Here is a 16,736-nt window from a genome sequence, read left to right on the forward strand (position 1 = left end):
ATTCATCTCTTCCACCAGTAGAGAAGGTTCCTCAGCCCTTAGAATACTTTATCTTCTTTTCAATGATGGATATCATAAGAAAATATTTGGAGGCTTCTAATAGCACTAAGCCCATTATCAAATCTGCCCAAGTTGTTGGAGATAGTAAACAAAGGGAGTTCCATGTGTTCCCAGACATGTATTGAATATGAAGACATAAATACCTTTATAAAAATATCGCTTTTAACATCGTAGTCTTAATATTGCTATGGCCAAACAACCAACAGAAACTCTGATTTACTAACAGAAGAGTAAGTATAATAAATTTTGTCTCTTTGATTGTAATTCCCTTTGTAGGATATAAGTTATATTTTCTCCTAAGAAAAAAACTGAATTTCAGTGATAATTTTTATATTTTAATGTATCTAAGATATATTTATGAGATGTAATTTTTTAAGAATGAATTTCCCTGTGTAGATAAATGTTTAGAAGTTTGCATGCATAAGGTATGTAAGCAAATCTGTATCCAACTTAATGTAAGAAATATTTAGGGTAACTTTGGATAAATATTCAACCTCAAATTTGAAATAAAGTGTTTTCATATATGTAGAATTTTATAAGCATGCTCTTTTTGGCACCAAAAGAACACCATAATGACTGAAATGACAACATTTCATGACACTCCTGTGCTCATTTAACTGTGCTCATTTAAAGATTTGTTAGAAAGAATAACAAAATCAGTTAGTTACAGTTTAGTGTCAGTTTCTTTATTAACTTCTATCATAAAGTAAGTTGCAATTATTTGGGGAGAAATAGCTATATTTTGAAAATTGAATAATAGTTTGAGGGCCAAGTAAGATTTCACAGTGATGCACATTATCTCAGAGATTCAGAGAAGAGATGAAAGGAAGGTGAGTGTGTTGCAAGTATATGAATATTCCTTCTGCATCTCAATTTGATAGTTGTTGAATGAGAGACAAAATTTCCTAAGAGGATTCTAACTCCTGAATAAACTTTGATCCTGTTAGTGATTTTTCTCTATATCACAAACACTGTGAACAAGGTAAATAGTCCCAAACAATTCTGCCACAAACATTTCTGCCCCAATCAGAAGAGAACTCAGTAGGTTAAACAATAAAGTGAATTTGCTTATAAAACAAATGAAGTCTGTATGCAAGGGGAAAATGTCAGAAAACCTCAAGGCTTAAGATCTTGATTGTATACTAAAGACATTTGAGTCCCTCCAGGTGTAGCATCAATGAAGATAAAATAATTCATTGACTGGAAGATGAAGGAGGGAAGACAAGACAGCCGTCACTTGTGTAGGCAGTAAAGGTAACACAAATTCAGTACAGGTAATGCAAATATTCAGAAAAAAATAGGCTGTGTAGCAGGAGGTAGGGGGAATCAGCAGGGCATAAAGTTGTTCATAACCTAAAAACACACCAAAAACAAAAATCCTTTGGAACAAAGACCTTGAGTTTTGCTCTAGTGTCTATAAAGTGAACTCAAGTTATATTAGCACTGTTTTCTAAAAAGACCCAAAGTGTCAAGAAAAGGCATGGAATCGAGGGTTAAATTTTGTGACTTACTTTCTGAGTAGGGAAGAATTTTTTCACCCATAAAATGACACTCTCTCAGTGTCAGTCTCTCAGTAATCTACTTAGTCACATGGGAAAAATCCTAAGCACAGGATAGACATGAAATGTAAATGTACATGTAAATATGCTTCTGTTATATTATAAATATAATGAAATATAAAACTTTAATACATTATGTTTTAGAACAGTTAAAATAATCTATAATCTATAAGAAATTCTACCTGAATATCACATACACATCGGAGAGAAGTCAGAAGTCAGTGATGAGAAACGGTACAATAACAACATTCATTCTGCTGGGACTGACAGATGACCCTGAGCTGCAAGTTCTGATTTTTATCTTTCTATTTCTCACCTACACTTTGAGTATAACTGGAAACCTGACCATCATCATACTCACTTTTGTGGATCCCCACCTTAAAACACCCATGTACTTTTTCTTAAAAAATTTCTCCTTCTTGGAGATCTCATTCACATCTGCCGTTATTCCCAGATATTTGTATAGCATAGCAACAGGTGACAATGTTATTACCTATAATGCTTGTGTCATTCAAGTGTTTTTTACTGACCTCTGTGGAGTATCAGAGTTTTTTCTGCTGGCTGCCATGTCCTATGACCGCTATGTTGCCATCTGCAAACCCTTGCATTATGTGATCATAATGAGTAACAGTGTCTGCAGGATTCTCAATATCTGTTGTTGGGTGGCTGGTTTATGTATAATAATCCCACCACTTAGCCTGGGTTTAAATCTAAAATTTTGTGACTCTAACATAATTGATCATTTTGGCTGTGATGCATTTCCCTTAGTGAAAATCTCATGTTCAGATACAAGGTTCATGGAATGGACAGTTATAATATGTGCCATACTGACCTTGAATATGACTCTTACCTGTGTGGTTCTGTCATATGCTTACATCATCAAGACAATTTTTAGATTCCCTTCTGTTCAACAAAGAAAAAAGGCCTATTCGACCTGTTCTTCCCACATGATTGTGGTATCCATCACCTATGGCACATGCATTTTCATCTATATGAATCCTACAGCAAAGGAAAAAGTGACCATTAATAAAGTGGTTTCACTGCTCATTTTTTCTATTTCACCTACATTGAACCCATTTATTTATACCTTGAGAAACAATCAAGTTAAGAAAGCCTTCGAGGACTCAATCAAAAGAATTGCCTTGCTCTCAACTAAGTAAAAGGAAATAGTATTTTTAAAACATCTCAGAAGCAAGAATAAATGTCCTCAGACATTTTATTTTTGAAGACTATAATCTTGCTTTTTAATAGTATATACTTCAGTTACATTAATTTCTCAACACTTCCTTAACCTTGAGCCCTGCTTATACCATTCTTGATTTTTCAACCGATATTTGATACTTTTGCATATCAATTTCTTAAAAACCATTCTGAAGAGAAATTAACTTCATAATATTACTACAATAGATTATAAAAGTTACTCCTCAGGAAAATATAGGATAAAAATTTTTGTAGCTCTTCAATATACACAATAACGATATCTAAACACATGTGATAAGAGTAATTTTAGGTAAAATGTCTAAAATGGATGAATAATCATATAGTTTAAAATACACTTGAGAAAGAATAGCACTTCTAATATTGAGAAAATAGACAAAATTCACTACTATGAACACACAGAAACACTGGATAAAATGTAATAAATATTCTCTTAAATCTATAGCCGAAATCATTGCAAAGTTGTAAACAGGAGGTATCAGAAATAAAGATTCAACCAAAAGTAGAGTAATAATCTATAAAGTGACTTGTGGGTCTTGAGGTGAGCATAGACTGGAGGGTGGGAACAGGAGATTGCATTATGGATCACAAAGGCTTAGGTTTAAAGTCTCAGGATTAATGTGGTGAGAGTACTTGGAAAGACAAAATAGCTGCACATTTGGTGAAAGTTTGAATTAGAAAACCAAGCCCATTTTCACAGAAAGATTACTTTTTTTTCTTAAAAATACCATTTGCTACTTACAGAGCTGTGAGTCAAGGAGAAAACTTTCCCAATGCATTCGATAGCCTGTGCCTCCATCTAATACAAATTAAACTCTTATAGTCCAAATTCTAATAATACCTGAAATGTAAAGAGTTTTACTTATAAAGATTTGAAAAATCCACATTGATATAATTCCTTGGAAACTAAGGAATATACATCAAGTTAACTAATTGCTATCTGGAAAGGAATGAAATGCAGACATGCCATCACAAATTATTCAGAGCACTAAAAAAGCTGTAGTTAGAATTATTATCCTAAATATATGCATTAGAAAAAATAAATATATAAACTAGCCAAAAAGTGAGGAATCTATACTAATGAATTTTTAAAAGGAGAAAACAAAACAAAAGTAAATGGAAAATGTAACTTACTATGGGTAGAAAATGAAACCGATTAAATAAGTTTTAAAAATTCACAAGCCAGGGAAGCCTGGGTGGCTCAGCGGTTGAGCGTCTGTCTTTGGCTCAGGGCGTGATCCTGGTCCAGGGATGGAGTCCCACATCAGGCTCCCTGTGAGGAGCCTGTTTCTCCCCCTGTCTATGTCTCTGCTTCTCTCTGTCTCTCAGGAATAAAGAAATAAAATCTTTTAAAAAACGCTCAAAGGCCAGTTCTTTAAAAAGTTCAACAGCATAGATAAACCCCATCCCAATGAATGTAATAAGTAAAAATCAGAACTGCTCCATATTTCATCAGAAGATCTTGGACATGCAATAACATGAGAAAAAATAATCATGATAAATATGGGAAAAATAAATAAAACAACTGCATTCCCTTGATTTTAAAATCTTATTCACATTCTGCTTTTCTGAAATGCAGATATTTCATACAATGGATGGCATCGACCATTGTTCATAGGCTGATTACTAACATCTTCTTTACACTTAGTGCTACATAGTATAATGGCATGTCTTAACAATTGACACTGCCTTAAAATTGATGAAATTTGACATATCTTTTTTTTATACTGAGGACATTCTTACATAATAGAAAACTCAAGAAACTCTAGTAGGAAATGAAAGGAATTATTAGTAAAGGAATTTTGTATCCTAGTTGAAAAAAACTGGAAAATATTTTAAAAATTAATAGACTATAATAGCAACAAGCAACAGGAACTCAATGAGCAAATGTTATTTTGGTCATAAAAGTCAAAAAAGTTTAGTTGCCAAAAGGATACATTTAACTTAAGGAGCAGTTTATATATAAAGTATAAAACCTCTTAAAAGAATATTAAAATAGAGCAAAAGAAAGCCAATACTCTTGGTTGGAAACTTTTAGTATAAGCATGCGTCTGGGTGTATATATAGAATATTTGTGTATCTTAGAAATATTTACTTATATATAATCACTGAGCATATAAAGTATTAAAGAAAAAGAAATTCTAATGAAGGTTATCTGAAGCAGAAACTAAGAAATGTGATCAGAAAGAAGAATGGGTAGAATAAGACAAAGGAAAAAATTGAAATAAAACCATGATCTCATAACCCCACTTATATACGAAAGTTTTGATATATATGTATTTGGGTAAAAATAAAGAAGAATCTTTTTCAAACAACTTTTCATCTACAAAATGGTAGAATATTAAATGTCTATTGCCAAGCCAAAAAAAATTTTTCAGGATTTTTGGTTAACCCTAGTTAAATAAAAATAAAAATTAAAAATGAAAGTCTCTTTGTGTACATGTACATGTTATACACATGATTATCTCAAGAGACATAGTAAAAGCATTGGACAAAATCCAACACCCTTTTATGATAAAGACACTAGAATGACTAGAAATAGAAGGGAACTTCCTCAACTTGATAAAAGTATCTATTGGTAACCTATAGTTAATGAGGGAAAGATTGAATGTTTTCTGCCTAAGATCAGTAACAATAAAAGGATATCTAAAAGGATATCTGCTTTCACCACTTCTATTCAACATTGTACTAGAGGCTTTTTAAAAAAATTTTATTCTATTTATTCATGATGGACAGAGAGACACAGAGAGAGAGAGAGAGAGAGAGAGAGGCAGAGACACAGGCAGAGGGAGAAGCAGGCTCCATGCAGGGAGCCCGACGTGGGACCCGATCCTGGGTCTCCAGGACCAGGCCCCCGGCCAAGGCGGCGCCAAACCACTGAGCCACCGGGGCCGCCCTAGAGGTTATTTTTTTTTTCCAGAATGATTAGATGAAGGAAGGAAGGAAGGAAGGAAGGAAGGAAGGAAGGAAAGAAAGAGACAGAGAAAGACAAGACAAGACAGGAAAGGGAGAAGGGACACGACCCTGTATGTAGAAAATCCACAAACAAGTATTAGAACTAATAAACAAGGTCAGCAAGATTGCCACACACAAGATCAATAGCAAAAATCAAATGCATTTCTATACACTAGCAAAGATCGTTCAGAACATCAATTTTTCCAAAGCTACTGGAAGTTCCTTTGTACTACTACTTCTTTTTAGTGATGGAAAGTAAAAGAAAATATTTCCTGGGCTTATGACAGCACATCTATCTTGAGGAAATTTATGTAATTGATTGAAGATAAAAACTCAAGGCATTCAAGGATTCTGTAACTGTGAGCATATATTTGATCAGGCAGTGGGCAGAAGCCCTCATGCAGGTTTTCAACATTACATCAATTTTCAAATTTGTAGTTGTAAGAATAATTGTTGATAAACATCAAGAGAGGCTATGATTAATTGCTCAAAGTATAAATATGATCAATCCTGTCCTTTCAGTTATATTCTCTTTTGGTGATATTGAGTCACATTTGTTTCTGGAAAATGGATTTTCCCTAACTGTATATAGCTGGGATATATGAGTTTTAATTTGGGTATTAATGAAATGTTATTTTTGAAACATATTACTTTGGGATAGTTTATATTCATTGACGTGATCATTTTATGCATCAATAAATAGGAAGTCTTCTAAAAGTAACATAGCTTGAGGGACACGAAGAGCACAGATCAATGAAAAAACAACTTGGCTCACATTGCATTATCTCATTAGAAATCAAATTTTAGAACTTTTACATATAATATCAACAATAATCAGTCAATAAAAATTCAGATCAATTCAATACTTAACACTTGCATTGTAGTATCAGAGTTATTATGGAAGTAGAGTTGTAATAACTAGAAGAAAAATTATTCTCAGAGTCAATGGGTTACATTAATTGCCAGAGAAGCACAAGTCTGTGTACATTGGAAAGAATAGATTCAGGGATGGGGTGGACTGCAGAAATGGTCCCTCACTGTGATGAAATGATCATTTCATCATAGAAATAATCTACTGTAAATGTCAAGAGTGGACCTACATTTATGGGAGCATTCTAGCTCTCAAGCAAACATGAGCAAGTCCATGTCCCTTGCCTATGATAGTGACTGTCATTCCTGGGATTCAACTCTCAAATTTAGGCACATGATCAGAGCTGGTACTGGCTCCCTCTCAACATGGAGAAAATATTATAAAACAATATAGCAAAACATTTTGCATAGTAAATGAATTGCAGGACATATTGTAGGAAATCTACTATTTTTGGAAACCTGGATTCCATTTGAAAAACATTTGAAAAGCTAGCATAGTATTTAGTTTGCGTAAGTTCAGGGGGAAAAGTCCAGACAACATGATGCCACAGATTTAGGATTTCAAAGTCCCTGGCTTCTGTGTTTAATGCTCTAATGAGAGATGCATCAGGAAAGAAAAAAACAATATCAATGATCATACAATTATTCCTCTTGAGCATACTACTATTCCTCTGTTTGACAGATAAGGCAAAGAGAAGGCAATTATCATTTTTTCAGGTGTGAATATAAAGACTGTAATCAGAGAAGTGCTCCTTCACTATAAGACTTACTACACTAGCCAAAGGAAAAAAAATTTCAAAAACAAAAGTCAAAATGTTAAACTCAGAATACAGCAAATTAAATAAGTAAATTCAATATCCCAGCAACTTTTAGGCATATCCCAAATAAGAATAATGTAGCTTCAGGTGGAAAATTTCACTTAAAGTTTTTGCCAGCACCCAGGTGGCTCAGGTGGTCAAATTTCCAACCCTTGATTTCAGCTCAGGTCATGATATGAGGGTCATGAGATGGAGCTACTTGTTGGGCTCCTCATTTGGCACAGAGTCTGCTTGTCCCTCTCCAACTCCTTCTCCCTCTCTCTCTCTCTCAAATGAATAAATAAATCTTTAAAAAACCATTTTTGCCAGTAAATTTTTTAGGCATTGAATATATATAGAACTGTGTTATTTACAGATGCTATTCTAGATAAAAAGCCTCAAAACAATGCAGATTTTCAGGGTGGTGCTATAATAATGAATTGATTACTCTGAATGACATCAAACCCAGATATCAGAATCTCATTAGGTTCCATTCTACAGAGAAATCTTCTACAATTTTATATCAAAAAGGGGGAATTCTTTGATAAACTCTGGTAAACACAGTTTCATTAGAACAGGTGTGGGGCACCTGAGTGATTCGGTTGGTTGAGTGTCCCACTCTTGGTTTCAGCTCAGGTCATGATCTCAAGGTCATGAAACTGAGCCCCGTGTTGGGCTCTTCTCTCAAGCAGAGATTCTCGTCTTCTTCCTCTCCCTTTGGCTCTCTCTCTCTCTCTCTCTCTCTCAAATATATTTTAAAATTTAAAAAAAATAATGGAGGCAAAAGTATGATTACAATGGGGTGAATAATGGAAGGTAAATAAAAGGATAATTAAGTGAACAAGGACACTGAATTAGGGAGCATATAGTTATTATAAGCTAGGCACTTTTCTAAGTTTCAGATATATAGAATTTAATTTTTCAAATAGCATATAAAGGATACTGTTGTGTCCTTTGTACACAAGAAGAAATGAGTCAGGAGAAAGTTGTTTAGAGAGAAAAAATAAGTTCAAGAATTAGAATAATCCAGAGGAAGGCAAACCATGAGAGACTTTTAACTATAGGAAACAAACTGAGGAGTGCTGCAGGGGAGGTGTGTGGGAGGATGTGGTAACTATAACAGGTGTAAAACTAATGACGTGATAATGATGTAATATGCTAGAAAATTGAACTTAAATTAAAAAAAATAAAGTAATGTTAGATCTCAAAACCTTAAGTAATGGATACAGAAAGCCCATATAGTAAACCCCAAACTATTTGTGCTATACTTTCACTTTACCTATAACCAAACTACAGGGATGCCTGGGTGACTCCGTAGTTGAGCATCTGCCTTCATTCAGGGCATGTTCTTGAAGTCCCAAGATGGGGATCTAATCCTGCATTGGGCTTCCCACAGGGAGCCTGCTTCTCCCTCTGCCTATATCTCTGCTTCTCCCTATTTGTGTCCCTCATGAATAAATGAACAAAATCTTTTTAAAAAGTGACTTTTTTTTTAGTTTCTTTTTTTTTTTAATTTTTTTTTTAATTTTTATTTATTTATGATAGTCACAGAGAGAGAGAGAGGCGCAGAGACATAGGCAGAGGGAGAAGCAGGCTCCATGCACTGGGAGCCCGATGTGGGATTCGATCCCGGGTCTCCAGGATCGCGCCCTGGGCCAAAGGCAGGCGCTAAACCACTGCGCCACCAGGGATCCCTTTTTTTTAGTTTCTAATGGCTGCTGCAATTTATTTGTGACTGGAATCAACAGAAATTTATTCTCTGGACAATGTTTGAGGACAAGTGCAAAATCAGTTTCACTGGGTGGAAATCAGTGTCCATTTCAACCTCAAAAAGTAACCTTGTAACCTAAAAAAGTAATCTTTTAAAAAAGTAACTTTTTAACTACAAAGTCGTTAAAAGTTTAAGATTTAGCTTTAGGGTTTATCTTCAGTTAGCAATACAATATAACTACAAGTAATTCCAATCCAATGTTCAGATAAAATATAAATTGGAAATAAAAAGTGAAAAGGACTCATACTTTGTCATTAGAATATGGTATAGATATAGTAATCTGTTTTTTTTTTAATATACCTTGAAGTTATCCAAACGTACTACTGTGGGAACGAATGCCCTTTTACAAGTTTTTCATTGTAAAAAGTTGTTGATTCACAACTTCAGGAGCTTCCCAGGTGAAATCTGAAAATGGTCCCATTACACAAGGGCAAGGAGAGACGAAAGAGGCAGGCCATTACAGATTGATAAACTACAGTTTTTAAGAAGAAAGGGAATATATTACATATAAGGTTTGTCATCAGTGGCTGCAAGTTGAGTAAATCTCCACACCCATCCTCCAGAATGTAAAAGTTTATGTAGAGGCTTTAACTGGGTTTGGTCACATATACTGCCTAGATGGTTTCAACAATACACTGCTCTCTCAAGGCTGTGTCCTCAAAAATGGTTCCCACCATGGGAAAAATGGGCAGAATAACATAATGGACATAAATCTAACTTTTTTTTTAGGTAACAGCTAATTGATGGTAATGCATTTTAGAGCGATTTTTTTTCACTTTAAATTTTTTTCAGCTTTATTGAGGTGTAACTGACAAGTAAAATTGTAAGATATTTAAAGTATACATTGTGATGATTTGATATATGCACACAATGTGAAAAGATTTCTCCCATCTAGTTCATTAACACATCCATAGGGGTGTCTGGGTGGCTCAGTTGGTTAAGCATCTTCGTTCAGCTCAGGTCCCAATCTCAGGGTCCTGGGATAGAGCCCTGCATTTGGATCCCTCCTCAGTGGGGAGCCTGCTTCTCCCTCTCCTCCCATTCCTGCTCTCTTTTGTTATCTCTGTGACTATCTCTCTCTCTCTCTCAAATAAATCGATAAAATCTGGCTTTTTGGCTTTGGTTTGGCTCTTTGGTTTTGGTTTCAAGGCTTTTGGAAGTTTGGTTTTTTTTGTGAGAACATTTAAGTTCTACTCTCAGCAAATTTTAGTTATATAATACAGTGTTATCAACTGTAATCATCATGTAATACATTAGATCCTCAGACTTACTCACCTTATAGTACCTATGCTTTTACCAACCTCTCCCTATTTTCTTTATCCCCAAGTCCCAGCAACAACTTTCCTACACTCTGTTTCTGATTTTTATTTTTTATGTTTTTAGATTCCACATACAAGTGATACCATGCAGTATCAATCTTTCTTTGACTTAGATTGCTTAGTAGAGTGCCCCCGAGTCCCATCCATGTTGTCACAAAAGGCAGGATTTCCTTCTTTCCTATGGCTGAATAATATTCTGCTGTGTATGTGTGTGTGTGTGTGTGTGTGTGTATATATATATATATATATATATATATATATATATATATATATCTTCTTTATCCATTCCTATGTTGACAATGATATATAGGTCGTTCCCATATCCCAGCTATCGTGAATAATGCTGCAACAAAAATGCAACTGCAAACATCGCTTCAATACCCTGTTTTCATTTCCTTTGGAATATATCTTCAGTTGGGATTGCTGGACCCTATGGTAGTACTATTTTTAATGTCTTGAGAAACCTCCATAGTATTTCCATAGTGACTGCACTAATTTACATTCCCATCAGCAGTGCACAGGGTTCCCTTTCCTTCACATTTCACAATTGTTATCGCTTGTTTTTTTTTTTTTTTTTGATAATAGCCATTGAAAGGTGTGAAGTAATATCCCATTGTGATTTTGATTTGCATTTCCATGGTAGTGAAGTTGAAAACCTTTTTGTGTACCTGCTGGCTATTTGTATGTCTTCTTTGGGAAAATGTCTATTCTGGTCTTCTACCCATTGCCCATTTTTTTACTTAATATGTTTCCTTTTATTTTTATGTTTTGCTATTGAGTTGTATGAGTTCTTTATATGTTTTGAATACTAATCCCTTATCAGATAGATGATTTCCAAATATTTTTCCCATTCAGTAGGTTGCCTTTTAATTTTGTTGATGGTTTTCTACGCTATGTAGAAGGTTTTTAGTTTGATGTAGTCTTATTTGTTTATTTTTCTTTGTTGTCTTCACTTTTGGCGTGAAATCCAAAAAGCTATTGCCAAGACTGATATCAAGATGCTTACTTCCTATGTGTTCTTCTGGGAGTTTTATGGTTTTAGGTCTTATGCTCAAGTCTGTAGCCCATTTCAAGTTGATTTTTGTATATAGTATAAGATATGGGGCCTAGTTTTATTCTCTGGTATGTGGTTGTCCAGTTTTCCCAACAGCATTGATAAACGGATAAATGATAAAAGGATACTTTTCCTATTGTATGTTTTTGGTTCCTTTGTCATAAATTAATGGACTATGGGAGCATGACAAATTTTGAAGGACATGGATCTATAGTAATTTGATTTCAAGATCTGAAGGGACATTAAGAAATTGGACATAAGTGGGATCCCTGGGTGGCGCAGCGGTTTGGCGCCTGCCTTTGGCCCAGGGCGCGATCCTGGAGACCCGGGATCGAATCCCACGTCGGGCTCCCGGTGCATGGAGCCTGCTTCTCCCTCTGCCTGTGTCTCTGCCTCTCTCTCTCTCACTGTGTGCCTATCATAAATAAATAAAAAAATATTAAAAAAAATAAATATATAAAATCTTTAAAAAAAAAAAAAGAAATTGGACATAAGTTAATAAAAATAAATGATTCAAATATAATTATACATATATTAATTTAGAATATGTTTAGAAGCTTAACTTTGATGTATGTACCCAAATATACAAATTATGTTACTAACATTTATTTTTTTTCATTTATTATTAAATGATACCTATAAGTATATTGATAGATTTGGGGGAAAAGTCTGGAAATTTGATACTATAATTAAGCAGTATGAATTATATGGTTTTGCATATTTTTCCTTTTACTTGTCTAAGTATAATCCTAAATAAAATAAGTAATTTATGTAACAAACCAGTAAATGAGAAATGTGGTTTCTTTATGATCCTCCCTTGTGATATTTCTAGTTTATGTGATATGACAGTAAAAAGGAGCTAGCATTGTTTTATAACCAGACTTTTCTCTTGTCCTAGTGGCCTTTGACTGCTGCTGCATCCTTCTGGTCTCCAAAGACAGTGTCTCCAAAGAAGCCATAGGTAGTTTACTTTTTTTAACCCCAATTTTATTACTCAGAAGATTCATTAGTGACTCTGTTCTTCAATCATCAGGGACTCTTTGTTTATTCACTTAGCTGCATTCTTATCAAATAAAACAAATGCCAAGTTAGATGTAGTAATTGTGCTCACAGCTCTGTGAGTCAAAAATTGCAACTTTCCTGAAACTGGAGAAGGTTCCTGACATTCCACAGCCTTATGCATCTTGGAGTTGTGAATATGACAGTGAATTCATAAGCAAAACTGACCAGAAGTTCAAATAAAAATCTTCATCCTCAATACCATTTTCAATTTAGGAGTTTTAAAGCTTCGTGTGTTTCAACAACCAACAGAAATTAGGAGTCACAGTCATAATAGTGAGATAAAATGTCATTTTCATTATATTTACTTTTATGTCATTTGAGTTTTATTATGCTCTGGAAAACATGTTTTTTTCTATCTTTTAAAAATTGATAATGTGAGTAATAGATTTCTATATTTGGTAAAGCATACTTTTTTCATTTTTGAGAAAATAGTTTCTTTGGATACATAAATGTAATTTTCTGAGAGACTTTTATGCACAAGAATATACTGACATTTAAAAGGATTAAAATTTGATAGCTATCCAGAAATATGCTACCTGTATCATCAATCTTACATCAAAAAATAAGATACATATTCACATAACTGTATAAGCATGCCCTCACTCTCCCAAAAGAACGACAGATCAACCAAAGTTGTATCCTCATTAGAGATCTTTAAATTCATGTCAAATATATGTTTGAAAGTAGAATAAACAAAAACCAGGTAGTTACATTTCACGGAGTCCTCTTAAAATCTTATATTATATCTTATGATACCTTAAGAAAAAAAAACTTTTTAGAGCATAGGATAATATCCTATGGTGACAGGACTAAGTTTAGTCAGTGCTATGATATATGCATTGCTGAGAAATTAGAAAGTGGGTTGGAGGAAAGTAGAAGATGGGCAGCAGAAACATTTCTCCTACATCTCGATTTGATCTAACATAGTAGTTTAATGTATCTCTCAAGTCCCTTAAAGTCTTCTGTCAGGACACCCATGAACCTAGTCCAGTTTCTCTTTTTGTCAGGTCTCATAATCCTGATAACTGCTTTTGCTCCTTAGAGCCAACCTGTCCCACATTAGTAAAACAACACATTAGTTTACACACTAAAGTGAGTAGGCCACATACAAGTAAATTGGAGTCTCCAGGGGAAACTTTCATAATTCGCTGTCGTAGGGAGAATTCAAACCTAGAGACACTATTTTAACATGAAAATATTTGAGTCCTTACTAATTAACTGGCAATGACTTAAAACAATCTATAAAAGAGATATTAACACAAACCCAATCAAAAAAGTTCATGCCCTTTGAATTTAATATCTTGCTTTCAGTGACAAAAATTGCATCAACAGAATTTTACTAGAAGATGGGCAAAGAGAAGGCAGTTTCTCTTTTATACACTAGGAAAGTAATAAAAAAGAGCAAAAAAATTGACCTCCTTTAAACATAAAAGAAAAAAGAAAAAAGAAATTCAACAACACATTCTTTTTTTTTTAATTGGAAGAATACTTTTTTTTTAAATTTTTTATTGGAGTTCAATTTGCCAACATTTAGCATAACACCCAGTGCTCATCCCGCCAAGTGCCCACCTCAGTGCCCATCACCCAGTCACCCCCACCCCCCACCCGCCTCCCCTTCCACCACCCCTAGTTTTTTTCCCAGGGTTAGGAGTCTTTCATGTTCTGTCTCCCTTTCTGATATTTCCTACTCATTTTTTCTCCTTTCCCCTTTATTCCCTTTCACTATTTTTAGATGAATGGAAAAAGAAGATGTGGTTTATGTATACAAAGGAGTCATTTTTAAAAAATGATATTTATTGTCTGTATTTTCTGTTGATTGCTTCCAAGTTTCTGTCATTCTTTGAAATTTTTTAAATCAACAATTCGTTAGTTTTTATAATTGCATTTTTGCATTTATATCTTTGATGCACACATTGCATGCCCATTTCATTTTTAAATTTTTTAATTTTAGTTCCAGTTAGCATACAGTGTTATAGTAGATTCCACTGGACACTCATTTTAATTAAGAAAACTTTTCTTGGGATCCCTGGGTGGCGCAGCGGTTTAGCGCCTGCCTTTGGCCCAGGGCGCGATCCTGGAGACCCAGGATCGAATCCCACGTTGGGGTCCCGGTGCATGGAGCCTGCTTCTCCCTCTGCCTGTGTCTCTGCCTCTCTCTCTCTCTGTGACTATCATAAGTAAATAAATAAAAAACAAAATTAAAAAAAAAGAAACCTTTTCTTGAATAATCCTAAACTTGCCTGCTGCTTTGAAGTCCTATCATAATTCTACAGAAAACTGTGTGCTCCCTTAGCCATAATTCCAAACTCAATTCTCCATTTTTTGGTGTGCCAACAACACAATGTTTTGTTTGCTCTATCTGGAAAATATTCTAAAGACTAGAAAAGCCAAATGAAAAAGCATGTGAAAATCCGTGGCTATTTATTCAAGTGAATTTTAGAGTTATTGCGTTAAGATCCACAATATAATAGATCCTACTGACCTGTTACTTTGAGGTTGGATTGAATTTAGACAATAATTTACTTCTTCTGAGTTGCAGAGCTCTCACTAAGATTTTCCTGTAAAACCCTTGTGCTCATAAGTGCTTCCAAGGAAGATGTTTGTGTGTGTCCAGGTTGCTGTATAGATATCACAGTAGAAAATGGCCAAGGTGTCTGCTGGATAGTGGCCATAACTAGTGAGTATTCTGGTTGTTTAAGATTTTGGTTTCCCTGGATGCTTGGATGGCTCAGCAGTTGAGTGCCAACCTTCTGCCCGAGGCGTGATTCTGGAGTCCTGGGATCAAGTCCCTCATCAGGGTCCCTGCATAGATTGTGTCAGGCTTAATCTGTTTGATAGTGAAATGAAATAGAGAGGCCAGGCAAAAGTTGGTCTAAACAGGCTTTTAATGGAACGCACTGTTTGTCAAGATTCCATAACCTGCAAGGGAGGGAGAGAGCATGGATGCCACAGTCAGGGGACTGCAAGTGGGCTTTTTAAGGGAGGAGGGGGAAGGGGTTGTCTGTCTGTAGGGGATGATAGATATTAGTGTCTGTTATGGGTGGAATCCGTATCCTTATGCTCTTTTAAGGGGTCTGGGTAAGGTACAGTTTCAGTTGCCTGCATAGGTCCTGTCTCCCACTGATGACCTGTCCTCAGGTGATCTGCTGGTGATTGGAGAGTTCTGAGGTGGGGGCATCAAGGTCAGGAGTCCAATGCCGTTTTGCTGGTGGCTCCCAATCCCCCTTGATCCTGCCAGCCCAACAGATCCTGCTTCTCTCTCTGCCTGTATCTCTGCCTCTTTCTGTGTGTTTCTCTCATGGATGGATAAAGTCTTTAAGAAACAAGATTTAGGTTTGCTTGTTGGAGGGCAACCCAGATGGAAGGATGTAGGGAGAAGAGTAGGAGGTCAGAGGAGAAAATTCTGGAATACTAAATCAGATGAGTTGCTCCAAGAGATCACTTGTGAGCTTGTTGAATGTCCTGCCCTGAGGCTGACCCAGTATTCAGATATAGAAGGCTCTTCGTAAAGATTTCCTGAAGATGCATTAATTAAGCACAACTGGAATACATCTTTTGGTAAGTACCTACCCCTTCATGGCACTTGGAACTCTTTCTGGTAGGTCTTTCATGTTTTGAAAAAAGTTGTACAACTTCCTGCTCACTGGTGTTACAGGACATGCAATGGATTTGTTCCTGAGCATCATAGAGTCTACATCACTGTTTACGGTTGTTCTTGACCAGCAGAATGTAAGGGTCTTAAGGAAAGGGACTTAGGTCTGTCCTTTCCCTGATCCTTCTCCAGAAGATATGATAGTGTCTGGCCAAAACTATTGCTCAATTCACATGTCAAAAGAGAATAGATGGATGCAATGAATGGTTCAATTTAATGATGAATCCAATGGGAAATATGACTGATTTATAACTCTTATAAACACCCCAAAATGCCAGAGTGGATCTGATTATCATGAGGTTCCTGATGACTAGCAGGAATATCCCAGTGTTCTCTCTGGGCAAAAAAAGGAAGGAGAGGCGCACCTACCTGGCTCATTTGGTCAAACATCAGACTCTTGGTTTGAGACTTGGGACCTG

General features: G+C 35.3%; 1 protein-coding gene across 1 annotated transcript; it reads left to right on the forward strand.

The window, feature by feature from the left end:
• Positions 1–1,843: 1,843 nt before the first annotated feature.
• OR6C17 (olfactory receptor family 6 subfamily C member 17) lies at positions 1,844–2,779 on the forward strand. The gene has a single exon (NM_001388983.1). It carries the CDS (start codon positions 1,844–1,846, stop codon positions 2,777–2,779), a length of 936 nt encoding a protein of 311 aa, NP_001375912.1.
• The last annotated feature ends 13,957 nt before the right edge of the window (positions 2,780–16,736 follow it).

The sequence above is a fragment of the Canis lupus genome, chromosome 10 (assembly GCF_011100685.1).
Source record: "Canis lupus familiaris isolate Mischka breed German Shepherd chromosome 10, alternate assembly UU_Cfam_GSD_1.0, whole genome shotgun sequence".
Lineage (NCBI taxonomy): Eukaryota > Metazoa > Chordata > Mammalia > Carnivora > Canidae > Canis > Canis lupus.

Excerpts from the sequence above, each read along its gene's own strand:
- OR6C17 (NM_001388983.1), top strand. The coding sequence starts at position 1,844 with ATGAGAAACGGTACAATAACAACATTCATTCTGCTGGGACTGACAGAT.